Genomic DNA, 25,587 nt, shown 5'->3' with positions numbered 1-25,587 from the left:
GCCAGTCTCATCACAGCCTTCGAGACGAGGGAGAAGGATGGAGGAGACAGCTGTTAGCGGAGAGCCAGGGTTTCACCCCCCCGGCGCACCCCAGAAGCCACACTCTTAAGAGCGGGCTGTCGTTTCACTAGTTAGTGGAAAATGCTGGCTGTTGGTCATGCTGGTTTACCCGTGTCACCCCGCACACTGGAGGAGGGAGGCTCTCTCTTATCCCCACTTTACAGACGGGGAAACCGAGGCTCAGGGACAGCAGGTGGTGAGTGAATGCCTCCGTGCAGGTGTGACAGCAGGTGGGCCTTCTGGGAGATGGCGAGGACAGTGGAACGCAAAGGCAGCTGTTTTTGCACCAGAGCTGGACAGGGCGAACCAGTTTCCGGGAGGACACCCCAAACACGTGGGCAGCTGCTAGTTGCAGCGCGGGGGAGCGAGGGCTGGCCTCCTCCAGGAAGCCCACTGGCATTGCGTTGCCCTCCCCTCAGGTTCAGTCGGGTGGACGCTGGGAACATTGTGCGCCTGCTGGCTCCAGATGTTGGGGTGGCCCTTGTGGCCCTTGTCATCGCCAGGCGGAGTGACAGGCTGCTGCGGTCTCCTGGGACCGCAGCATCATCTTCTTCCAACATCGCAAGCCATGAGGAGCAGGAGGCGGATGGAGAGTGGGACTCTGAGGACTACATCCCCAGCTCCTGCTGGGAGGACAGTGCTGAGAAGGGCGAGGCGCCCAAGGGCCTGTTCCAGGACTTTGTTCTAAAAGCCACGGCCTTGGCTTGCGGCTGGAAAACCTCCCTGGAGCCTTTCTTCTCCAGCGCAGGGAAGGTTCTGGTGACGCTGCTCCTGGGCTTGGCAGGTACCGTGACGGGCCCGGTGGGGGGCCCAGGGGGCAGACAGACACGGCGCCAGGCTGGGGATCCTCAAGGGACAGAGGCTGGTGGCGGGGGGCGGCAGGGGGAGCCGGGGTTCCTGCTGAGGACGGGGCGGGGCACTCCCTGGAGCAGAAGCGCTGCGCTGGCTCGTGCAGAGGACTCTCCTGCTCCAGGGACAGAGCCCGGACGCCCTTTTCCACCAGATGGAAATTCGCTCTGTTGCTATCTGGAGGGAGGGGCCAGGAGCTCCTGGACAGGGCTGGGGTCACCCCAAGGAAAGCCACGTCCGCAGGGCCGCCCTGGCCCGGGTCCCAGGGCACGCTGCCTCCCTTGGGATACGGCTGTGCCCGGGGATCCGGGCCCCGGCGCAGTCCGCGCAGGCCACCTGCAGAGCCCGCTTTCGGGGGCTGGTCTCGGAGGGCACGGTCGTGGGGCCCGGGGCAGGCGGGGCCAGTGACGTGGACAGGGCCCTCTCCGCAGGGATGCTCTCCCCCTCTGTGACCTCGGCCGTGTACTTCGGGGCCTTCCTGGGCCTGGGCTCCTGGTGGGCGTGCCGACGGGCTCTCAGCGCCCTGGCCTTCAGCGCGCTCTGCGTCTTCATGGCCATCTTCACCGCCGGCCACCTGGGGAGCCTCTACCTCTACCAGCTTCCTTTCTTCCAGGACCTCGTGCCCCCCGACGACCTCTACGCCAGGTAACGGCCTCCACCACCTGTCCCCCCCACCCACGGACAGAAAGGAGGGCTCGGCCTCGCCTGGTGGGGACCTGCCCTTGCGGAGGCGGGTCTGCGTTACCCTCTCCCCAGAGAAGACTGGGTCAGGCCCGCAAGGCCGGCTCCTGCCCATGTCTGCTTTGACCGCCGGAGCGAGTTGGGGAGCTCCAGTCCTCCCCCAAACCGAGAGTCAGCCCAGGGCCAGCTCAGGAGGGGCCAGGGGTGGGCGGGAAGTGCAGCCCCCAAGTCTAGGGACTGTGCCTGTAACCACAGGCCCCTGCTTCTGTTTTTGACTACCTGCTTTCATTCATTCCTTCCTTCCTTCATTCATTCATTCACTCAGCAAACTCAGTAAATCCTCTCTGTGGCAGGCCCTGGCCCAGGACCGACCCAGCCTGGGACCTTGTTGGGGTTTTCCCCATACACATGGGCCCCTCAGAAGGGAAAGTGGGCACCAGTCGGGGCTTTGTTGTGTGCCGGGCCCTGGGGACACGACCATCCCCCAGCAAGAGGGGCTCGCGGTCAGATGGGGAGATGGCCAAGGAACTGGCCACGTGCCGAGAGCCTTAACAAGGGCAGCGCCCCGAGGCAGCCTGGGGGCGAGTTAGGGAAGCAGGGGGTGGCATGGGGGTGGGGAGCCCCCGGCGCGTCTGTGCCCTGTCCCCCGTAAGTCTAGCCATCCTCCTCCAGTCAAAGGGCTGGCTGGGGGCAGAGAAGGCTAAGGCGAAGCGCTGCCTGGAAGGGGCCTGGCCGCGGGCACCCGCACAGCGCCTGGTGACTCCCGGCCGGCCCTGCCCGCAGGCTGCTGGGGATGTCGGCGCTCGTCAGGACCACCCGCACGGAGCCCGGCAAGCTTCACCTGCACCCAGGCCTCAGCTGGCCCGAGATCGCCAGCCCTCTGGTTCTGCTCCTGTCCTACTACACGCTGGTCTTCCTGCTGCGCCAGGGGGCCCGGGAGCCTGCGGTAAGCTTTCCCCTGAGAACTGGCACTGCTTGTCCACCTGCCCCGTCTCCCCCAAGGAGGAAAGCAAGTTGATGGACAACTTCTCACTAAAGTGTGAGTGACTGATAGTTACTTGCTAGGTTTCTCCTCCCACGGTACTACACGGACTGGGTGTGCTGGGTTAGAGTGGGAGAGGAGGACATTAAGGAGATGTGATTGTCCCTTAGAATGACCGAAAGGTTGTAATGTGGTTGAGGGAGCCAACTTCTCTCCACTCAGTTCCAGGGAAGGAAGCCGGAAGGTGTAAGTTATTAACACAAAGAGGTGTGTTTCAGCTTAACGTGAGAAAGAACTCCAGAAAAACTACAGCTGCCATGATGGAGGCTGAGGTGACTGAGCACTCACCCCACGCCCAGCCCTGCGCACGCAGCACTCTAGTTTGTTACCCTGTGACATCTTCCCAAAAACGCGGCGGGGCTTTGCCAGCTCTGATTCACTGCGGGGCAGAAGCCCTGGGGCCAGGTGGGGCTGCCGGGCAGGCTGCTTGAAATGATATGAAATCTCCATCCAGATCAAGTATTTGCCTTGAAAATTTAGTGTCCAAATCGAGATACGCCACAGGCGCAGACAGAAGCCAGACTTTGAAGACTTGCCATGTAAAGGATGACAGTGATTTTAAAATATTGATTACATGATGAAAGAGTACTATTCTGGATGCTTTAAATACTCACACGTGGCTCATAGCTTGCCCCGATGATGGCGAATAGCCCCTCTCGGAAGGACCGAGCAGAGCTGTGATTTGGTGGAAGGAAGTCTACTCGATGGCCCAGCGACCTGGATTTTGAGGGCCAGGCGGCCTCCACTGAAAACATCCTGTGCTGTACTCCTTATAAATTAGTTCCTGACAGAAGGCGTCTTTGCTATCAAGCAGTCTCGTGGGCGGGGAGGGGGGGTCTCAGCAGAATGCTGAGGATTTGAAATCTGTGTTCTCCCCCAGAAATGGGAAGTGACGGAGGAGCTCCCTGGAAGGTTGCCAAGCAGAGGTGAAGAGCTGGAGCTGTGCTCTGTGCCTTGGGCCTCGGGCAGCGAGGAGGACCAAGTAAGAACCCCACCCGTGGGCGTGCGTGTCCACGGGGCACGGCAACCCACCCACTTCCTTTTAAAAATGACTCCACAGTAATAGCAACAAGAAGTATGTTTATCAAGAATTTTCTGTGTTAGCTCCAACGTTAAAGGCTTTACATTATCATCATCTTCATTTTATAGCTGAGGAAACTGAGGCAGGAGGGGAAGTCATCTGCTCAAGTTATACCAGTATCAAGTGGCGGGGGGGATTTTGGACCCAGGTGGTATGACATCAGAGCTTCTGCTCTTGGCAGCATCGTCTGGTGTCTCCTGCAAGCGGAAGGTGCAAAGGCCAAGGGGCCTGCTGTAAAAAGGTGTCCCAAAGTTGAGCTAAGACAAACCCCCGAGAAAATTCCAAGCTTGGCTAGGCGAGATGGCACCGGCGGGCAGCACACCCGGAGATCTGCACATGCCCAGCCTGCGCCTGCCCTCAGCCAGCCCTCAGAAACGTTTGCCTAATGAATGAGGCTTTCCCTGGGGAGCTGAGCCAGGAGCCAGCTTCTTGGCAGGGCAAAGTTGACACCGCGCATCATTCATTGTCTTGCCTAGCCAACGTCTGCTGGAATAGCGAAGTGGCAGGCATGGGGCCAGCTCACAAATGCACCCAAAGGACCAGCCAGTGGGCGTTACTCACTCTGCAGATGAGGGCTTGGGGTGCCGAGAAGCAACCAACTTGCCCAAGGTCACAAACTCAGCATGCCCGAGTTCCGGTCCATCTTGGAAAAAACAGTCTGTAAGAGGAACTGCCCAAACCACCGGCCCCAGGGTCATTACCACCAGCTGGACTTGGTCATGAAGCCCAGCCTCTGTGTTGAGTCTGCGTCTGTGCATAGCCCCATGGCAACCCCGAGTGTCCTGGTCCAAAGGAACCTGGGACGAATTTGTAATAAGTGAAAAAGGGATTCTAAACAGCCAGCTGTGTTCCCTAAGCGAGAGCAAGCTGCAAGCCCACCGCTTCTCGACACCGCCTTCCAGAGTTCATCTGCTCAGTCCACTGCCACGGACCTATCCGTGTGTGTCTCTGTAATAAGTTCTGAGCCACCCTGCAATCGTGGGCAAATACCTGGCATGCCGGCTTCCTCAATTCTTTAATCTCTCCCCACCATGTCCTGTCACGGTGCTCTGGACACAGGACGTACTGAGTACCCACTTGTTAACAGCTTGTTCAGTTTTTAATTGTGCAGATAGCTCTAGGAGGAGAGGAAACAGAAGGATGTAATTAATATACCGTAGATGAACTCTACTAATTTCTTCCCCCACGAGGCCTGGAGAGGATACAACTGCCTTAAACCTGTCTCGTAGTGCCGCCCAAGAACGAAAAAGTTCAAAAATAGAATCTGCTGGATTAGTTTACCAAAAAAAAAAAAGAGATACGCCTGGCTGTCCATGACTCGAATCCTCCTCCCAGATGTTTTCTTTCGGCATAGACGCCCCCTTACTTTCAAGGGTATCCAAGAGGACACGGACCAGGGCCCCTCCCCCGCACGATGGCCATCCTCCCCCAGCTGTGAGGCCTTTCGCATTTCATCCAGATAGGAGCCTTACTGTGTGATCCTCAGATGAGCCGTGCACCCTGCTTTCCTGTCCAGCTGGTTTAGGAGCCCCCTTCCGGCAGAGCCCCGAGGGTGATACATGGCCACACTTTATTTACCGGCAGGCAGGCAGGGCCCCTTGTTCCTCAGCCTGGTAACAACCCAGGTCGTTCATCACTGGCTCGCTCCTTTTTGAAATTCACTGAGCAGCAGGCGTCTCTTTAAACTCCTGCACGTAATGCATTTTAAAGAGCGTTCTCTGCACAGTTCCATTTGCCCGACCTCGGCTCCGAGCGCGAGATGGAATGGAGTTTCGACTTGCACCCCCGCAGCCTGTTTGGAATGTGACTGTGCACCAAGGGGGGCTGGGAAAGGAGGCTGTCATTCAACTCCGGGGTTGAGTGACGGTTCAGTGCAGCCTGTGAGCAGAGGCCGTGGAGGCTACAGGCAGGGTTCACGTCCTCCAGAAGGTCCCATCCGGGCACGGCGCTAAGACCTGTGTGGCAACAAGCAGAGGGCAGGGCAGTGAGAGGCAGAGCTGGACCCACTTGGTCTCAGAAGGTGGTCGCTGGGTGTCTCTGGGACCCCCTCTGCTGTTTCAATTAGAGCTGGCAGGCTTCTTGGAGGATGGGGCATTGGCATTTGGCTTGAAGGATGGGTTGGGACTCTGTAAGTGGAGGTGATGGTAGAAGGTGCTGCCCTGGCTGGGGAAATTGCCTGGGGAAAGTATACACTTGGTGTGACATAAATGGCTCTCGGCTTAGAAGGAGCACGGGGGGACCTGGGGGAATGAGCCTGGGTGTCCAGGGGCCCCTCACACCTCATGTGCCCCCAGCAGGTGAGTGGTCTCTGCCTCCACGAATGGCTTCTCCATCCACCCGAGTTTTGCCAGCAAGTGCTCTCCTTCCCCATCCGTCCATATCCAATTTCCCATAAGCACCTTTTGTGTTGTCAGCATCTCCGGAATCTTTGCTCCCGGCTGCCACCCGAGCGCTTGCTGTCCCCTCTCCCCTGGGACCTCTGCATTGCCCCCCACTGTCTGCCCAGGTACCCTTGTTTGCTTTGGTCTCTTCTCTCCAGAGCAGCTAGAGACAAGCTTTCCAGTAAATGGAACTGGTCCCTCTTCTGCCTTAAGCCTTCCATGGCTCCCCACTGCTCTTCCAGACCCCAGCCGGCCTCTCCCGTCGACCACCTGGTCATGCTGCTCCTTGACCTCCAGCCCCTCTGGCCTCCTTCCTCGAACCTTTCCTCTCAGGGCATCAACCTCACGGCCGACCTGTGCCCAGGCCCTTTCTTCCCCTCCTCTCTCAGTTGCGTTCGCCCCCATTTCCTCCCTTCAGCCCAGGCCTCTCTCCCCGCTGGAAGCCCCCCAGGTCGGCTGCCCCTTCCAGGCGCAGCGGGCGCCAAGCCCCTCTGTCACGGCTCGGGTCACAGCCGCCACGGCACACTTGGCTCTGCTCCCAGGCTCTGCAGAGCAGCGCCGGGGTCGCGTGCTCAGACCTGGTCTTGAAGGGGGGGCGCGCAAGACCTCGGGGTGGCCCGGGATTCCCAACACGGCCGCTGGGACGGAGGAGAAGCCCCGGGTGCAGCTGAGGGTGGGGTCGGTGGTGGTGGGGAAGGGACGGCAGGAGGCAGACATCCTCCACGATGCTTCTGGAACCACAGTGAAGAACCGGGGAGGCAGGGGTCCACAGAGTGGTCACCACGCCGTCGCTGCCAAGATCAAGTTCAAGGGGCACAGGCAGCCGAGGTCTGAAGCAGGCGTTTTCTGAACCACAACTCCGACAAAAGCCAGACCCCCACGTCCCTCAAAGCTTCAGGCGGCTTTCATATGGGTCGTCTCCAGGGGAGAGCAGGCGCCTGGGAAGGCGGCGAGGCCTGCTGAGCAGCCCCCCTTTCTTTGCCAGGGGACGCCCTTCTCAAGCGGGAGCTGGCAAGAGCTGCCCCTTCTGCACCGCCAGGAGCACCGGGGGCAGTGCTCAGGCGTGGACTCGCCTGCCTTTCCTGTGCCAGGAAAAAGAGAGACAGTCCCAGGTAAGAGCCCCGAGAGAGGGGCTGGCCCAGAGGAGTGACGGCAGCCCCCTTTCCCATCTCCCCATCCCCGGGCTGGGAATGAGGGGAGATTCCGTGCGGCAGGGACACACGCTCTCCCACGCTGCCTTATTTGGTGCGACAGCAGTTTCTGTGTATCGTCTCTCTCCGCTACATTCTAAGTTCTCAGAGGACCGAGCTCGCGCTCCATGTCTCTAACGGTCCTGCCATGCTGGGCATACAGAAGGCGCCTAATAATGGCTTCCAAAATGACTGCATTTCAGTGGACCGCTTAGAGGGAATTCCTAAACTTGCACTGTGCCCTTCAGCTGGGACTTCTGTCTTAGTTGTTTATTCTGGAAATATCTACTGAGAACCTACCAATTGCCAGCCCCTGTGCACGGCCCTAGACCATAGCCCCTCGCAGCCACCATAGCAGACAAATGCACCGGGGGGCCCAAACTAGACCCTCGGGCGAGACTCAGGGATACAAGTTTTGTTCCAAAGGTGAGGGTGAGGGGTGGCAGAGCTGAGTCTGGGTGAGGTTTCTCTTGTCAAGCCACGGCACGGTCTGCAGCTGCACTTGGGGAGCTGGCCCCTCCAAGTGCCCAGGACAGAGCCTTCTCGAGGTGCCAAGATGCCCATTTTCCTGCTGCAGTTGCCTGGGCGGGAGGAGCTGCGTGCTGGAGCTGCAATCTGACTGTGCACTTGGCTTGCAGGACCGGCCACCAGCCCCCCGGACTCAGGGGCCAACGGCTCGACGCCCAGCAGCGTCTCGGCCCTGGGCCACCTGGCCATGCGGCACAGCTACGTCCCGGCGCTGATTGCCATGATGGTGAGCCTCCTTCCCGGGCAGGTGCGGGGAGGGAGGACGTCCTCCTCAGAGGCCGGGCCGTGGGGAAGGGCTTCCCAGGAGAGGCCGGCTGTCGTGGAGGCAGGGGCATGGGGGGGCTCTAAGGGAGGCGGACTGGGAGGCTGGGGTGTCCCGGCACCTCAGAGCTCAGAGTCAGGGAAACCCCGCACGGCCTCGTTCGTCACCCACTGCCCCTCAGGCAGACGCTGAGCCCCGGGTGGCCTGGGCGGCCTCCCTGGCCTGCAGGGAAGGGCAGAGGCCCTTCCATTATGTGCCCGACTCGGGCCGAACTTGGGGTTCATCTTTTAAGGGGGGAGGAAGGAAGTTCTGGGGGGCAGCCTTGCTCAGACTCAAGCTTATTGAGGCTGCGAACGACAATAACAAAAAAGCAAGCAAGTTCGTGTTTATTGTACCAACTCCCAACTTCTCCCCTTCAGAGTGGACACCAGCCACTTTGAGGAGGGGGCTTGGGGCACAGCCTGCCTGGACCTTAGTCCCATGGCCCCGGGGAGCCCCCGGGCCTCTCGCGTAAGGAGCGAGTGCATTTTGGGCCCCACCACTCGGCAGGATGACCTTGAGGGGCGGGAGGCCTGCAGCCCTCTGATGGAAAGAACCCGCAGCTCCCCCTGCTTTCACGTCCGTCCGTCAGGGAGGGCCTGGCAGGGGCAGAGGGGAGGAGGGCCGGGCCAGAAGCCTGCGTGCCATCTTCCAAGAGGGCGTGCTCCGGAGCCAGCTGTGCCTTCTGCTCGTCTCGGCCGCTTTCATCTCCACAAGGGAGAAAAGGGCCCTTCGAGGGAGCGGGCCACTGGCCAGGTGACTCCGCAGGTGGTTGGGTCTTGGTGCCTGGGCTGTCACGTGCTGGGCCGTGACTCCTCACGTTGGCCTTTGAGATCGGGGAGAGGGGCCGGGACCCTCGGCTGCAAGGGCCACAAGCCGGAGCCCACCGGTGACCCTGCCCAGGGTGGCGACGTGGAGACCAAATGCTGTGCCCCCGAGCCCTTGACCCCCAAGTGGGTGGGGGTGGCCAGGCGGGTGTGGATGGTGCCCTGGCTGCCCTAGTTTCGGGGCCAGGGCTCCTGGGGGGGGCAGTGGCTGGGGGAAGTCAGCCAGGAGGCCAAACCGGAAATGCAGCCCTGGAGGGCCCCGGAGCGCCTGGTGCCCGGGTGGAGTGGGAGCCGGTGTGCTCTGTGCCGCAGGCCTGGAGTGTCACCCACGCCAGCTGGCTGAGCTTCGTGCTGCTGCTCTGGGCCTGTGTCGTCTGGATGGCCCGGGACTGCCGCCGCCTGGCCCTGCTCGGCGCGCCCTGCCTGGTCCTCTACGCCAACCTCCTGCTCCTGCTCGCCTTCGCCGCGGGGCTGCGCGCGTCCCGGGAGGAGCTGTTTCCGGGTGTCCCCGGCTGGCTCCTGGCCGACCTGGACCTCCGGCCCTACGCCCAGCCTTCTCTCCACCTGGGCGCCAAGGTGGGCCACGTCCGCCCGCGTTCTGAGCTGGGGTGGGCCCCGGAGGAGGGGGTGTCGGAAGGGAGGGGCCGGGGGCCAAGCGGGCGGGCGGAGGGGGGTTGTCCGTTCCAGCAAAGACACCGACGCGGGCTAGGGACGGGGGTGGAGCGCGGGAGCACGCCTTCGCTCAGGGCTCTCGTCCTCCTCTGCAAGACAGAGGGGTGGGGGGCCACTCCAACATCCGGGAAGGGTGTGAGGAGCAGGCCACCGGCGACACCCCTACCCGTGGAGCAGCCGGGCCTCATGCGCCAGACACTGGGGTCCTCTAAAGGAAACAAGCAGGCGCGCCACTTCCAGCCGCAGTGACAAGACGGAAACCGTGATTTATATCCCACCGGGGCTGCGGATAAGCAATAAAGTCATCGTTTGCTTTCCACTGCAGAGTTTTTATGCATTTTTCTTCTGGCTGCTGCTGCGGCAGCAGGTCACGGAGAGGCAGATGTCGGCAGAGGCGAAGGAAGAGGCTTGGGGAGGAGAAACGGGGGAGGCCAGCGACGAGGCCCCTGCTCTACCTGCCTCCAGTCCTGGTAGCCTCGTTGGCCCCTACGTTTCTGTTCTCTAGTTCACTCTTTGTCCCGGGAACCCCAGAATCTCAGAACGAGGTTCAGGAAGTGCCCCTGCGCCCAGGCCCCTGGCCTGCCTTCAGCTGAGCCCTCTGGTAGTTCTCAGAGGACGGGAAGCTCGGGCAGGGCCCCAGGACAGCCCCTCGCCCCGTGAGGTGCCCAGGGTGGAAGCAGGGACTCGCCTGGCCCGTGAGCCTGGCGTTCCCTGGCAAAGGGCAGGGTCTGCGCTGAAAGGAGAGCGGCCGGAGCCCAGGCGGCAGGGCTGTGGCAGGGGTCGTTGGAGGAGGCCTCCTGGCACCCCTCGGCTTTCGTCCACCTGCTCACTCACACGTTTCCTCCTAAATCCAATGTCCCTCCAGGGACCGCTCCTGGCCATTGGGTGGGGCCAAGAGGCGGCATTGAAAGAGGACGTCCCGGAGCCGCCACCTGGCTCCTCCAGTCTCCCTCGCTGTGGCTCCCGTCGGCTCCCCGGTGGCAGGGGAGCCCCTCCTAGCTGTCCCGCTCCCACCTGCGGGGCCTCGGCCCCTTTAGGAGCTAGAGAGGAGGTGGGGGGCACCAAGACCCGTCTGCGGGCAGCGAGCCGCGCTGACTCTCCTGTCCCCACAGGGCAGGCGAGGCCCGCTAGCGTCCTGGTGGACATCCTGGGCCCCTTCCTCAAGGGACTCCTGGTCAAGTACTGGATCTTCGTCTGTGGGGCCATGTTTTTTGTGGTCGCCTTCCATGGCAAGGTGGTGGTGTACAAGATCATCTACATCTTTCTCTTCCTGACCTGGGTGGCTTTGTACAAGGTACATCTCCTGCTGGCTGACCCCGCCCCTCCTGCTGGCTGGCCCCGCCCCTCCTGCTGGTTGGCCCCGCCCCTCCTGCTGGCTGGCCCCGCCCCTCCTGCTGATTGGCCCCGCCCCTCCTGCTGGCTGGCCCCACCCCACCGCCTGCACCTGGCCCCGCCCCCACCCCCGCAGGTGAGCCTCTGGCCCTGCCCCTGGCCTGGTGCTGGAGGAGGCCAGGTCGTCCCCGCCTGGAGGGGACCCGGCTCCTCACACGTACCGCTGCTCCGCTGAGCATCCGACCCCAAGTCAGGCAGAAGCCACGGGACCACGTCGGGCCCAGGGCACCCTTTGCTGACCACAGCCACCGAGCAAGGGTGGGGAAGGAGCATGCAGCTACAGCCCCCGGGCTGGGTCTTGATTTAACTCCCTGCAACCTTGGGCCCTCCGCCCGACCCACCCACTGTGATCAGACTGCCAGCCCCCCGTGTACATGCTTGGGAAAAGAGAGGAGTCCCCCGGATCTTGCTTTTCTGGCTAGCAGGGGAGCGGGCACCCAGGGACCCCAGCAGGAGTCCAGATAACCCAAAGCTGGCCCGCTGGGCTAGAGCAAATGGGGTGTGTGGGAACAGAGGGCAGATGGATTTCCGGGGTCCCTGGGATTGCTGGATGCACACACTTGGCCAGAGCCCGGCCATTTGTTGGCGTCCACCTGCTATGCTTCCCCAAGTAGCTTTTTGCAGACAACTTAGCTGAAGGCAAGGACCCCCGACCCATTCCAGTGTCTCATAAACACTGGCTTAGACTGCGGTTCAAACACAACCTCAGAGCTCCAGCTGACAAAGATTTCTATCAGAAAATAAGATTTTGCACCCGGGCGGTCTTACCTCTGAACTCTCAGTCGACCACTCTGAGTCATGCCAGCTTGGCCCTGGGCATTTCTTTCCTAAGCCAAGAACCAGTCATCAGGGGCCATGTCTGAATTGCAGCTACACTACACCGCGTGGAGAAGGACCCTGCGGTGTTTTTGGGTGGCCGTGGTCTTCTACTCCATGGTGGTTCTTACGGCTGTCTACACTTACCAGTTTCACACCATATCTGGATTTTTCAACCAAACGCTGGGACTGTCTAAAGAGGGGTAAGAACTTGTGGGTGTTAGCCGCTGTAGTTGAATTTTCTGTGAGAATTCATGGGCTGAAGCTGCACCAGGGCCGTGCATCCTGGGGGAAAGCTCGTAGAGGAAATCAAGCAGCCACTCACTGGGGCCTGGGTTTGCTGAAGGAGAACCTTACGTCTGCCCTGTATAACCTGGGGACCAGGAAGGCCCGTCTTCTTAGGCCAGGGGCGAGTGTGCTGGGAAGGGGCTCTTCTAGACGGTTCTGCCCACTTTCTGGGAGCCTCTGCCAAGTTTCCTGCTCTTCAAGGTCCACGGAAATGCCTCTTCCAGATACCACTGGTTTCAAGGTCAGAGCTGTAAAGTTCAAGGAAAGGGAAGTATGTCACGGGGACCTATCGAGACTTTGTTACGTATTGCCATTGCTCTGTTGGGGTCCCCGGAGCCCAGGGACCTCACACCCCACAGTGTTCTCACTCCCCACCCTGCCTTTGTCCTCCTCTCCCCCTGCCCCTCCAGCCCCCCATTTCAGCTGCAAGTCTGGAGTTTATACTGAAAGCGTACGTCTTAGGCGGCTACTCTCAATGGGAGGAACGGGTTCTTTGGGAATTCTGGGCTTTCTCAGGCCAGATGGGAACTCTGGGCCCAAAGGAGCTCTGTCTGAACCCATGGGATTTGCCTGTGGACCCGGCACCAGTGTCTCTTATGGTCTAGAGGCAGGAGCTCAGAGACCATTTGGTTAACTAGAGAAAGGATGATGGGGCCCCTTGGGGCAGGTGTCTTTGACAGGCGGGACCCAGGTGGGGGTCTGTTTCTCCACCTGAAAAGCTCTCTCTCCTTTCTCTGCTGAAGGTTACATGATATGGGCCTGGAGCAGTTTGATACGACAGAGTTGTTTGCTAAGGTTCTGCTGCCCGCCGCCTTTCTGCTGGCATGCATCCTTCAACTTCATTACTTTAATGAAGACTTTCTGAAGACCACCAGCCTGCATAATATTCCCATTAAACAGAAAGGCACAGCTGACAGGTACTGTCGTCCCCGGGGTGGCATTTGGAGATTCTGCTAATAGACTCCGAGATGGGCTCAGCTCAGGAGATTGGAATTAGATTTACTTTCCATTTGCTGAGTCATCCATTTGTTGGTGTTCTTTGGAAGTTGGTGGGGAAAGTTAGAGCTGTGCGCGTCTCTGCAGGGTTAGCGGATAGGAGAGGGACTTTTATTTCCTACCAGGTGCCTCCCTTTACAGAAATGTGTGCATGCTCTGTTGAGCTGGCACTTTGTTTTTGCTGGGAGTCTGTTTAATGATTGTCTCAAACGCAGAGCACTCATTTATTGGATGTCCTCTATGCCTAAGGATTTGTTTGATTTTAGCTTTTACCATTCTGTACTTTAACTAAATTAAGGAGCTGGCTGTGAAACTTGGCTTTTAAAGGTTTTTTAATTTTCAGACTGAGTCACTAATACGTTAGAGTATTTCGCAGAATTCTTATTTTAAAAGGTGATATTTTGCCAGAGCAATTCATTTTCTTACTAAGAAAAATTAAGCAGAAGGCGGCAGTCTCCTTAAAGCCCAAATCTGTTTTTCTGATCAAACTGTACAACCCTCTAAGCACTTGGCATGAAAAAGTACACAAAATACCACAGTTTGATTCTTTTTCTCCCTGGGGGCTGTAAGATACTCTTTCTTTCTTTTTCTTCTTTTTTTTCGGTCAGCATGGTGTGGGTTTGTGTTTGGATTTTACCCTGCCTTGTTTCTATCCAAGGGGAGGATACAAGTGTTCTTTTCTTTCGAATTTTTATTTAGTTCTTTTCTTTTCTTTTTTTGAATGTTCTTAAGAGAAGGGAGAAGGGCAGTGATGAGATCTGGGTCTCTGGGCGGTTGGGAAGCCACGCTGACGAGCGGGCGGTCTGAAATGACGTGCGCGGAAGCATCTAATGCAAGATGGGTCCCTGCTGTAGAGGAAGGAGAGAACTTGGGAGAAACATTCTCTTCTGAGCCACTGGGCCCTTGTGGGTCAACTTGGGTGGAGGGAACCGGTGATGGTTTTCGGAGGCACACCCCTGATCTTGACGGTGCCCAGTTGCCGCTGTGGCCTTAGGTGGACACCAGCGCCGGCTGTCTTTCCAGCGTAAATGCTCTGTGAACGTACCTCTGGGCAGCACGAGGCTGGAGACCTCTAGGCCTCTTCTGTCAGGCGGGGGGCCTCTCCCCGTCTTTAAGGTGCCTTCTGCAAGGAGGGTTTGCCTCCGGATGCCTCAGCCTGTGTTCCGTGTACAGAGTTGGCCTCCCCTGCTTGGGTACCGTGTCCCTGTGCATTCAGGAGTGCTAATCTCATTCTTTCCCACGCTCCGGCAAGAATGAATGGCCATTGCCACAAAGGATGGCGTGTCTCAGCAGCGTAATGCTATGTCACCGTTAAAAAGGGTGAGGCAGCTGGACATACACCAGTATGAATGAGCACTGAGCTAAATGGCCAAGTGAAAAAATAAAGAGGCAGAACACGTGGCCAGAATGGGCTACCATTTGTTTAAGAAAAAGGATATAGATGCATATAGGTACAAAGCATATCTCTGGATGACTGTGGAAGAAACCCGTACTGTACGGGAGACAGAGGTGGGAGCTGGGGAGGAGAGACACGTTTCACTGAGCACCCTTTTCTTCCTTTTGAATTATTTTTTCACTATGTGCAGGCATTATCTAGTCAATATGATAAATGAATAAAACATTTAAATATCTATTAAGGAGTTTGTTATTTAAAATAAATCTAATGGAAAATGAATACTTTATTAACAGAAGAGTTTCTTTTTTTCTCAGGCTTGAGGTTACACTTTGGAAACTTCGCAAGAGGTAAGAGCTAAATAGTGAAGAAAAATGCATTTTTCTGGTTGGATTTCTGGAGTCCATTGTGCCCTGAGAATACAAGAAAACTTAAGCAAAATTCCCAACACTGCTGATGGCCCAGATCACACTGTTTTTGTTTTTGTTTTTCTTTCTTTTTTTTTTTTTTTGTTTAAGATTTATTTATTTCTCTCCCCTCCTCCCCCAGTTGTCTGGACTCTGTGTCCATTCACTGTGTGTTGGCTTCTATCCTTACCAGCGGCACTGGGAATCTGTGTTTATTTTTGTTGAGTCATCTTGTTGTGTCAGCTCTCCCTGTGGGCAGCGCCATTCCTGTGCTTTCTTTAGCGCTGGGTGGCTCTCCTTACAGGGTGCACTCCTTGTGCATGGGGCTCCTCTACGCGGGGACACCCCTACAGTGGCACCACCCTCCTCGCGCGCATCAGCACTGTGCATGGGCCAGCTCCACACGGGTCAAGGAGGCCCGGGATTTGAACTGCGGACCTCCCATGTGGTAGACGGACGCCCTAACCACTGGGCCAAGTCTGCTTCCCTTGTTTTTGTTTTTCATGACACAGTCCATGGCTCTGGCTGCCCCTACCTGTAGTTACTAAGGGCTGGGACCCATTTCACACATGGGCTTTGATGCAAACAGGCCAGCAAGTTGATACTCCACTCCCTGTGTTCAAACTCCTAAGAGGACTCTGCCTTTGGATTTTAGTCTAGGACCCAACAGGGAAGAGGAGGCAACTCAGGACTCTGTGGACAAAGCAAGCAGTGTTGCAGAGGAGCCCTGGAAGCAGGAGGATGGGAAGCTGGGGTGGAAGACACCAGCAGGTCGGAGATGCCGCTTTCCCCAAGAAGTCCTGTTCGGGTGGTTGTTGTCTAGGGTTGTTCTCTAGCATTACCATAAATCCTGGGTGTTTAGGCAAACAGTTGACTCATTTTTTAAAAAGCCAAACAAAGACCATTTGAGATGGTTGAGCTGATTCAACACAACCTCAGCATGCTCTCCTCGCTTTTTATTTCAGGAGACATGCAAAGAAGGTTGTGAAGTGGCCGGGCTGCCTCATTCCCCGAGCTCCCTGGCTGCTCTCCCCTGAGCAGCCGTGCTTTTATTCCCTCGCCAGATGGGGTGCCAGTTCACGTTAGCTGGACCTAAGGATTCAGGGTCTCACCACACTTCTGATAGTGGCTGGGTTGACAGTTGCCACTGTGATTTCAATTACAACAGAGTTTGACAATTATGAGTGACAGAGACTTCTGGAGTCAGGCTGGCTTCCCTGGGGAGCCCACTGCTCATGCTAACAAGGGATCTGCAAGCCTCTCATTCGGCTTGTAGGTGACCTGGCATCTTCTGAGTCCTTAATACTGGATCATCTCTTGCATTTGACCAAATTATCTTCTTCTCAACAATTAAGAACAGCAAATGTAGAAAGACTTTTTTTGGTTGGTGGTTAAACTTCCCTCGGGCAGTTGGATTGCTTTTTGATTCACTTGTGCCTCCATGGTTGAGCATTTAGACAGTGTCTTTTAAGTGCCATGACTGCTAAGAATGGAGGAGATGAAGAGAAATCCTTTGTGTCTTTCCCTTCAAGGAGCTCCAAACTAGAGCAGGGTTGGCAAACCGCGTCCTCCGGGCCACGTCTGGTGCCCCTATTTGGTCCATTTAAGTGTTGTTTTGTGTTCCAATGGTAGAACCCACATGGCCCGCAAAGGCTAAAATACCGACTCTCTAACCCTGTACTCAAACAGCCTGCTGGCTGCTGGATTTCGGGGTGTGATGAGAACTTTATTTTGCCAGAGGACGATGCAGATGATGGAGCAGAGGGGTGGGACGGGAGGGACTTACTCTAGGCACTTAGTGCAATTGGGAAACAACGCTCTTAAAGAACAAATCAACCATTTCCGAGTCTTCTCTGTTTTGTCCTGATTTCCTAAATCCAGGGTTTTAAAATTTCATGTCATTTCAAATAAGAAACTAGACCCCGCATGGTTGCCAGGTGCAGTTGAAAACTTGCTTTTCCCCTCAGTGGAGGAAGTGAGCAGTTGGGATCTGGCCATCGACAGGCTGGCTGCTGGCTTTCTGAAGCTTCTAGGAATGGTTAACGGAACTCAAGCATTTCTGTGGCGCTTTCTGGAGATACACATCCTGAAAATTGTGTCCGCCGCCGTCGTTTGGCTCACACTGCAGGAGGTCAGTGGCCATTCAGGAGGGCCGTGCGCTGGCTCGTGGTGGAGACTTAGCCTCAGATTTGAGAATGTCTCCCCTTTCTTTTAGTGCCATGCTGGCCTCTTAGCAAAGGTCCAGCGTGTGCATTCTTAATTCCGATTCTCTGATTTTGAAATGCTCCCATCACAGGCAGCTGGGCTTTGCAATCCACAAACTTCCACGCTTGCCTTCCAGGTCTCCTTGATGAACGTGCTGTTTTACATCTCCTGGGTGGCCTCCCAGCCCTACTCTAGATTACGCCTGTGCACATCCCACCTCTCCACCGTGTGGGCGTGCGTGATAGTGATCTGCAAAATGCTGTACCAGCTCAGATGTGTCGTACCCTCTGCTTACTCTTCAAACTGCTCGGAGGTGAGTACTTCCAGGGGAAGCTTCTCCCCACAGCATGGGCTGCTCCCTGGGGGCACAGCGCTGTCTCCACCTCCCTCGCGCCTGCCTCGGGGGAGTCTCCTCAAACAAGAGTAGGCGCACGAGTCATTGCAACACACGTGGCCTGAAAGCACATGTGATCTGAAAATGGCAAGTGTGGTTCTTGCCATTTTTTAAAAAAGATTTATTTATTTTTATTTATTTATCTTCCCCTCCCCCCCACTGTCTGCTCTCTGTGTCCTTTCGCTGTGTGTTCTCCTGTGTCCACTTGGATTCTTGTCAGTGGCACCGGGAATCTGTGTCTCTTTTTTGTTGCGTCATCTTGCTGTATCAGCTCTCCAGGTGTGCAGCGCCACTCCTGGGTGGGTTGCACTTTCTTCTCACAGGGCAGCACTCCTTATGGGGCGTACTCCTTGCACATGGGGCTCCCCTGCGTGGCAGGGCTCTCCTTGAGCACTTCAGCACTGCGCGTGGGCCAGCTCACCACACAGGTCAGGAGGCCCCGGGTTTGAACCCTGGACCTCCCATGTGGTAGGCGGACTCTCTATCCATTGAGCCAAATCCGCTTCTCTCTTGCCGTTTTAAAGATGAGAAACTGAGGCACATAGAAAGGGGCAGGAAGGAAGGTCTATGATTCCACTTTGCACGGTACAGTGAGTTGTTCACTCGTTGTTCATCGAACAAACGTTCATGGAGGGCCTGCCCAGTGCAGGGGTGCAGGGAGACGAGCAGGCGAGATCCCATCCTCCTGGAGCTGATGTTCCGGAGGGACGGACAGACACGGGCAAGCCACCAGCCCCCTGCGATTGCAGCCGAGCGAGTGGAGCATCAGGGGGCGGCCAGGCAGGGGGCCTCTGTGAGGTCTCTGAGCAGGGTCACCGGTGCAGTAAGGGCCGGGCCCAGCTGCCCTGGATGGAGAGGGGCACCCTCCTGGGGCAGGCCCCACCCCGGGACAGAGCTGGGTGGGGGGGCTGGCGTTGAGCCTGAGCTCTCGGGGCCCCCCGCTAGCCTTTCTCGCCCATGGCCTCTTGACGTGCCTGCGAGGGAGCAGGGGGAAGATGGAGCCTTGGCTCGGGGGTGCAGGCAGGGGTTGGATGGGGATGCAGGGGACATAGGAAGCCCTTGGCTGGGGCCAGGCGTGGGCGCGGCACGTGCGTGGGGGGCGGGGACTCGGGTGGTGCCAGCGCAACGAGGGGCCGGGTTCTGGGAGGGGAGCAGGAGCCCCGGGCCCCTCTGCAGCTCCTGCCTACCCGGGTAATCTGAGGCCTGGTGAGCCCCAGGGGCCCCAGGACTGTAGGAGAGGGAGAGGCAGTTGCGTTTCTGAGAGGAGCACCCCGTACTGGGGGCTCTGCTTTCAGCCGGGGGCAGGAAACACACCAGCTTGGAAGAATCATGGAGCTAGAGGAAGCTTCTGATGCAGATGGGGAAACTGAGGCTGCGCAGGGCCTGGGGGCCTGACTGGGGCTCGGCTGTGGGATGGGGCCACCACCACGTACCCCGGCTCCTTCCTGCCCCCCTCAAGGTGCAGTCGAGAAACAGAACGCGTCCCCTGGCCACGCTCGCGCGAGAATCGGTCCTCTACCTCCGGCCCGTGGACCCGGCAGAGTGGCTCGGGTCACTGAGGAAGTGCGACGGCCAAGTGCTGCCCTGTCTCAAGGTAGGCGTGGAGGAATGGCCCGTGATTAGCGAGCGCAGACAAATGGGGGTGTCTGAGAAACGCAAACCGCCGGCATCCGTGCGCCAGGGAGGACTGAAGGAGATGAAGCGCCCGGCTCGGGGCCTGGCAGCGCCAGGCACCTGCTCAGCGAGCGCAGCACCCCTTCCCTTCCTGGGGAAGGTTGCATTAAGTAATTGCTTCAGTGGCCAAGTTATATATTACCGAGAATGAACCTGGCTCGAACTTATCATTCACTTTTACTGTTTTGCCTAGAGAGGTTTCCGCGGCAGCTTGGGAAGCCAGAAATGAATAAGGAGAGAGGTGACATTAAAGGCAGGCTGTTAGCGGAAGTGAAAATTAAACAACTCAGCCAAAATCGAAGGCCCGGAGTGCCTTGCCTGTGCGAGCGGGAGATTGATGGCTCCCTTCTGGAGCCCGCTCCACGGGGGGTGCAGGAGCTGCCTGCTGTGAGCCTCCCTCTTCTGCCCAGCTGTGTGGCTTATGGGGGTTCTCAGGCCTGTTTTCAGAGGGGAAAAGTGAGGTGCAGGACAGTGCAATTGCTTGGCCAAGGTCGCACAGAGAAGGACCAGCGGGGCGGGGAGGAGACCCCATCCCAGGCTCCCACGCGGCGCGTGGGACATCGCTCTCCCCAGGTCACACCTGGAGAGTGCGAGGCAGAAGAGAAGGCCCCAGCCCGGGGCCGGCAGGACAGGGGGTGGTGGCAGCCTGCGCCCAGCTCAGGTCAGTCAAGTGTCCCGGGCCTCAGGTCCAGAAGCAAATCAAAGGAGGCCCCAGCAGCCACTGACCAGTGTGAGGCGCAGAGGCCACCAGCCCGAAGTCTGGTGCGAGGGACTGGGTGGAGGATGACTCGAGCAGCTGGAGTCTGTGCCCAGGACCCGTTCCCCGCCTCCCCCACGGGGCCCACTGCCCGCTCACAAAGCCGCACTCCAGCCCCGGGGCGGGGGGCCTGCTGTGACCAGGACTCGGGTACGGGCCTCAGTCACTCGTCCTCGGGCCTCAGTCACTCGTCCACGGTCACGACAGTGCTGGCCCGGCGCTGTGGTCTGGGCTTGTGACAAGAACTGCGCAGACCGTGGGGCCGTCAGCCCGTGACCGCGTCGGCCGAGCCCTGGAAGGCCAGGTGAGAAATAAGCTGTGTTCCACGCGCGCGGCTAAGAGGGCGGAGGAGCAGAACCCGTCTTCCAGCAAGTTACCCGAGAAGATGGACACTTAGGTTTTGGGGCGCTGCACAGGGCAAAGTCTCTGCTCTCCTGTGTCAACATGGGCTGCTCTCCACCACTTATTTCCTTGGGGTTCTGGTGCTTGGGTGTTCCTGGGAGCTGTTTTATTTAAAGAAGTCTTGGGTGCCACTGCTTACTGCACAACTTCAGACCTTGCACCAAGAAGCTCATGGAAAAGGACGAGCCAGCCCCATCCTCCAACAGAAGTCCTATTCAGTCCGCGTCCCCTAATTTGCTGGGAAGATGCGCAGGAGGTCTTCACCCCGAGAACAGAGCCTCTCTGTGAGGCCTGCAAACGGCGGGGACAGTCCAAGGGCATCTGTGGAGGAGAGGGGCGGCACGGGCCGTCTGGGAGCAGCGCAGCCCTCCCTCTTCATCTCAGATAATTAGTGAGTCTCTTGCAAGTGCCCCCAGCTGAAGTGCACAAAGCATCCTTATGGCAGAATATGATCTAATAAGGTAATCCTTTTCACTTCCCTGTCATATAATCAATGGCGAAAGCACAGCATAGGGATAACCAACAATTAGGCTTTCGCTGCGTCTCCCCCCATCGCTCATCCGCAAACACCCTCGATCAACGCCACCCCCAAATCGGAGCCTGCACACTCCGTCAGTCAGGTCTCCCCAGGTGCACGTGGGACCTCGCTGCCCTGATGCCCTGAGGTCCTGGCATAAATACACCGCCCCCCTCCCCGAACACTAAGGGTGATTTTTAAATGCACACATCATGCAGCAAAATGGATGTGGGCATCAAGAGCTGGCGGCCGGGAAGCAGCCGTGGCCCCAGACCGTGTGTGCTGGCCCGGCCATCCTGCTAGGGACTCGGGTCGACCAGCCGACTCAGCGAACTCATTACGGGTGGCTTTTTATTCTCAGCTTGTCAAGAGTCATAACCACGTGAAGTGTTCTCCGCCTAGATCAATCGGGAAATCAATACCTTGGTATTTGGGGGACGTGTCTCTTATGGGAAGAAATGAGAGGAGCTGTGGGGGACGCTCTCAGGACGTTAGTCAGCCCCCCTGACAGCCGGAGTTTGGAGGCAGCTGCTCTTCTTCCCAAGAGCTGCTGCTGAAACAAGCACCTGCTGTTGGATCTGGCCGGCGGGCGGGGGTGGCAAATGGGTCTGAGCGCCCACCCCACAGTGTCGTTGGAGGATCAGGGAGGGAGAGCGAGGCCCTGGCCGGACGGGCCTTCCGCCCCCGCCGTGCCGACTCGAGGTTTGCTTTGTGCGGCAGAGCCAGCTCGTCATCTTGGCCCTCGTGACCTTGGAGGTGACTGTGCGCCGGCGCCAGACGTTCCACCGGCTCCAGAACGGGCTCCCGGAGCCCCCGGGGAGCAGCATCACGGCCGCCGTCACGCGGGGACACCTCGACGCCAGGCTGCTGAGCGCCCTGCAGTACTTCGTCAACTACGGGTTTTACAAATTTGGGCTTGAGGTGATGCCCCTGCACTCCCCTTCCCCTGCCCACTGTGGTCTCCAGTATGGGAATGTCAAGCAAATATTAATAGAAAATGAGAGAATGACATCCTAAGCCCTGGATAGCCCTCATCCAGCCTCCAAAATGACCAGTTCTTAGCCACTCTTTTTTCATCAATGTTCCCACCCACTCTCCTGCCAATGGGTTATCTTGAAGGATGGGTCAGAGATTGTGAATATGTCTTTATAGATCTCAAAAAGATACAGACTCTTCAAAAAGCACAAGACCCTACCCTCATCACACTTAAAAAATGAGCAGTTCTCCAATATCACATATCCCATCTGGGTTAGTTTTTTCTGACTGGCTCATAACTTAAAAAAAGAAAAGTGTTCAAAATTTGGAATCCAAATGAGGTCCCCACGTTGCAATTGGTTAATTTATTCTGAAGTCTCTTGGTTTCTCTCTTTTTTTTAAAAAAAATACTTATTTTATTTATTTCTCACCCACCCTTGTTTGCAATCACTGTGTCTGTTCATTGTGTGCTCTTGGGGTCTCCCATATGGGAGGGAGGCACCTAATCACTTGAGCCAACTCTGCTCCCTGCTTTGTTGTATCTCTCATCATGTTTTCCTCCTTGTGTCTCTTGTGTCATCTTGTTGTGTCAGCTTACCACACCAGCCTGTCACATCAGCTAGCTGTCTTGCTCATTTTCTTTAGGAGGCATTGGAAACCAAATCCAGGTCCTCCCATGTGGTAGGCAGGAGCTCAGTCACTTGAGCCACATCCACTTCCCCTGAAGTTTTATTTATTTATTTATTTATTTATTTATTTATTTATTTATTTATTTATTTATTTATTTCTACCCCCTCCCTCCATTGTCTGCTCTCTGTGTCCATTCGCTGTGTGTTCTTCTGTGTCTGCTTGTATTCTCATTAGATGGCTCCGGGAACCAATCCTGGGACCTTCCAGAGTGGGAGAGAGACAATCATTCTCTCGCACCGCCTCAGCTCCTTGGTGTGCTGTGTCTCTCATTATCTCTCCTCTGTGTCTCTTTTCGTTGCGCCGTCTTGCTGTGCCAGCTCTCTGCCTGGGCCAACACTCTTGTGTGGCGTAGCACTCCTGCACAGGGCAGCACTCCGTGTGGGCCAGCTTGCTTTCACCAAGAGACCACGTGGTATATGGGAGACCAATTGCCTGAGCCACTTCCACGTCCCTGAAGTCTCTTAAGCTATAGATCCTCTCCCTCTTCCTGCAATCTGTTGAAGGAATCCGATCAAGTGCTGTAGAATGTTGCCCAGTCTAGAGCTTGCTGGTTGCATCCCCATAGTGTCGTTTAAAGTGGTGATGTGCTGGTTCTTTCATTTCTTCTTTATTTATTAACTGAAAGACTTCTATAAAGGGAAACTTCCCCTATTGACTAGTCAATGCCTCAGAAACAAAGTTCTTTTATACCCTCACACAAGACGAGGTAAATGCTTGCTTTTTCTTCCCTTTATTTAACAGTTTTAAACATAGTGAGTTGGCTCCCTGGGGTGCTCCCAAGGTGGCCACTGAGTTTTCAGTTTCATTCAGGGGCGGCCATCACCCCATCGATGCGCAGACTGTCCCGTCTTTGGCCTGTGGGAGTCCCTGCCCATCACTGCCTGCGTCTTTTTTTTTTTTTCCAGCAATTTTAAAAATTGTCTTTTCTTTTTTTTAAAGGTAGATAGATCACACAAAATGTTACATTAAAAAATATGAGGTTCCCATATACCCCACTCCCCACCCCACGCCACTCCTTCCGCATCAACAACCTCTTTCATCAGTGTGGCACTGATGTATTTGATGAATACATCTTGGGGCATTGCTGCACTGCATGGATTATAGTTTACATTGTAGTTCACACTCCCCCCCCAGTCCATTCAGTGGGTTATGGGAGGAGATATAATGTCCAGCATCTGTCCCTGCAATATCATTCAGGACAACTCCAAGTCCCGAAAACGCCCCCACATCACATCTCTTCTTCCCACTCCCTGCCCTCAGCAACTCCAGTGGCCAGTGTCTCCACATCAATGATATAATTTCTTCCATTACTAGAGTCACAATAATTCTATAGTAGAATACCAGTAAGTCCACTCTAATCCATATTTTATTCCTCCATCCTGAGGACCCTGGATGGTGATGCCCATTCTACCTCTCAATTGAGAGGGGGCTTAGCTCCCCTCATCACTGCAATAGGTGTGGCCCTGTATGTACAGTAGCAAGGTAGTCTCCTCCATTCCTTCCTCAGTGTCTACATCCTTTTTTCTAAAAAAAAATTTATTATGTCTTCAGAAAAGGTTTAGGTCACAGGGAAGTCCCATACACAGCAGAGGGGACTCCCATCTCCCCACATCCAATCCCTTTCCCCCTTGCCTAGCCATGATCCCTTCACATGGGGATGCCGCACTTGCCGCAGCTGACGTACAGATCTTGAAACACAGCTAACTGCCTGGGTCTTTTTAACCAGCCTCTGCCCGTGCCTCCCTTTATTTTTAAATCTCAGATCAACCGAGATCTGAGGGCGCTACCACCCTCACCACAGAGCGCCACGCTGCTGACTCGAGATTGACAGATGCTAAATTGCATCTCGTTATTTATCCAACTTGCTAATACATCAAATGGCCGTAATGAAGGTCTGGTCTATGGACAACTTGGTAAAGGGGATTAAACAACAACATGCAAACACGCGCAACCCCCACACCCCCAAATCCCCACAGCCTTCTTGCCCCAGGGACCGAGATGCCATCCTCGGTCCCTGGTGGTTGCTCTGTGGAAGTTCACCGAGATTTGTCTGCCATCTTTCACCCTGCGTCTCAGCTCTGCTTCGTGGCTGCGCTCGCCACCATAGGGCAGCGGATGGATGTCTACTCCTTCATCCATGCCATCGGACTGATGTATCTGCTGAGTCTTCGGCGGAGAAAAGCAATTGCCGAGGTCTGGCCCAGATACTGTGGCTTTCTCGTCAGCCTTATGATCCTGCAGTATTTCCTGTGCCTCGGGCTCCCGCCTGCTTTCTGCAAAGGTAAGCCGAGCAACCTGCCCACCCACCTGTCTCTCCGAGGGAAATGCTGAGTTCCGGCAAATGCTGGCCTTGCTGTGGACGCGTGGGAGGTCCTTTGGCGAGGGAACAGGGTTCCTGTGTCTCAACTTCTTTACACAGGTCGTTCCTGCATGAAGCAATGCTAGGACCCCGGGAATGATTTGGTCCAACACCTGGGTCACCTTGTTTTGGGAATAATCAGCCCCTACAGACACACTTCGAATCCCCACCAAGCCAACCCAGGCTTGCCTTGAGAGGGAAAGTTGGCCCAACGCTGCTTTAAAATGAAAAAAGAGAGGAAGAGAGCAGGACAGAGAAGAGGGAGGCCACCGGCTCCTTGTGTGTGCTCTTGGCTTCACAAGCATTTCCCGTTTCTTCTCCTCGTAGGCTAAGCCAGGAATCAGCAGCCCCATTTCACAGATGAGGAAGCCGAGGCTGCCGAGGCCGGAGCAGCAGCTGTGTGCTCGGGCCTGGCCTTTTGCTAGCACTTGAGTGAGCTTAAGCAGCTCCCAGAGGTGCAGCCTCCAGCTTTCACCGCCGGCGTCGGGGCCTGGGGCTGTGGGGTCTCAGAGTACAGACTCAGTGGCCTCGCCCTGAGTGGACCTGTGTCCCAGTTGTAGGTGCTGTCGTCCCAGCACACACAGCCCTCCCACCTGCCGATGGCTTCCCCCAGCACAGCTCCACTGCTTCATGCACTCTCCCTGCCTTCTACCGTCCATTCCATGTTTTTCCTCTTTTGCCCCTGTCTCGTGCCTCCCGTTACCCTTCCC

The 25,587-nt window shown here is 56.7% G+C and overlaps 1 protein-coding gene across 1 annotated transcript in view; it reads left to right on the top strand.

Annotated features, from left to right (window-relative positions):
* Window positions 1-25,587, top strand: part of LOC101436851 (piezo-type mechanosensitive ion channel component 2-like) — a 90,519-nt gene that overhangs the window by 5,961 nt on the left and 58,971 nt on the right. Inside the window, exons 6-22 of the mRNA XM_071211829.1 lie at window positions 480-844; window positions 1,341-1,554; window positions 2,374-2,536; window positions 3,513-3,614; window positions 7,080-7,206; window positions 7,923-8,038; window positions 9,253-9,516; window positions 9,938-10,082; window positions 10,725-10,906; window positions 11,875-12,023; window positions 12,852-13,025; window positions 15,560-15,675; window positions 16,872-17,035; window positions 17,246-17,422; window positions 18,963-19,097; window positions 21,574-21,774; window positions 24,595-24,799. Coding sequence (XP_071067930.1) covers window positions 480-844; window positions 1,341-1,554; window positions 2,374-2,536; window positions 3,513-3,614; window positions 7,080-7,206; window positions 7,923-8,038; window positions 9,253-9,516; window positions 9,938-10,082; window positions 10,725-10,906; window positions 11,875-12,023; window positions 12,852-13,025; window positions 15,560-15,675; window positions 16,872-17,035; window positions 17,246-17,422; window positions 18,963-19,097; window positions 21,574-21,774; window positions 24,595-24,799 — 2,999 coding nt within the window. The remainder of the gene's footprint in view (window positions 1-479; window positions 845-1,340; window positions 1,555-2,373; window positions 2,537-3,512; window positions 3,615-7,079; window positions 7,207-7,922; window positions 8,039-9,252; window positions 9,517-9,937; window positions 10,083-10,724; window positions 10,907-11,874; window positions 12,024-12,851; window positions 13,026-15,559; window positions 15,676-16,871; window positions 17,036-17,245; window positions 17,423-18,962; window positions 19,098-21,573; window positions 21,775-24,594; window positions 24,800-25,587) is intronic.

Source organism: Dasypus novemcinctus, chromosome 24, assembly GCF_030445035.2.
Source record: "Dasypus novemcinctus isolate mDasNov1 chromosome 24, mDasNov1.1.hap2, whole genome shotgun sequence".
Classification (NCBI taxonomy): Eukaryota; Metazoa; Chordata; class Mammalia; order Cingulata; family Dasypodidae; genus Dasypus; species Dasypus novemcinctus.
The sequence above is the reverse complement of the archived record's forward strand: the minus strand, read 5'-3'. Positions and strand labels throughout refer to the sequence as shown.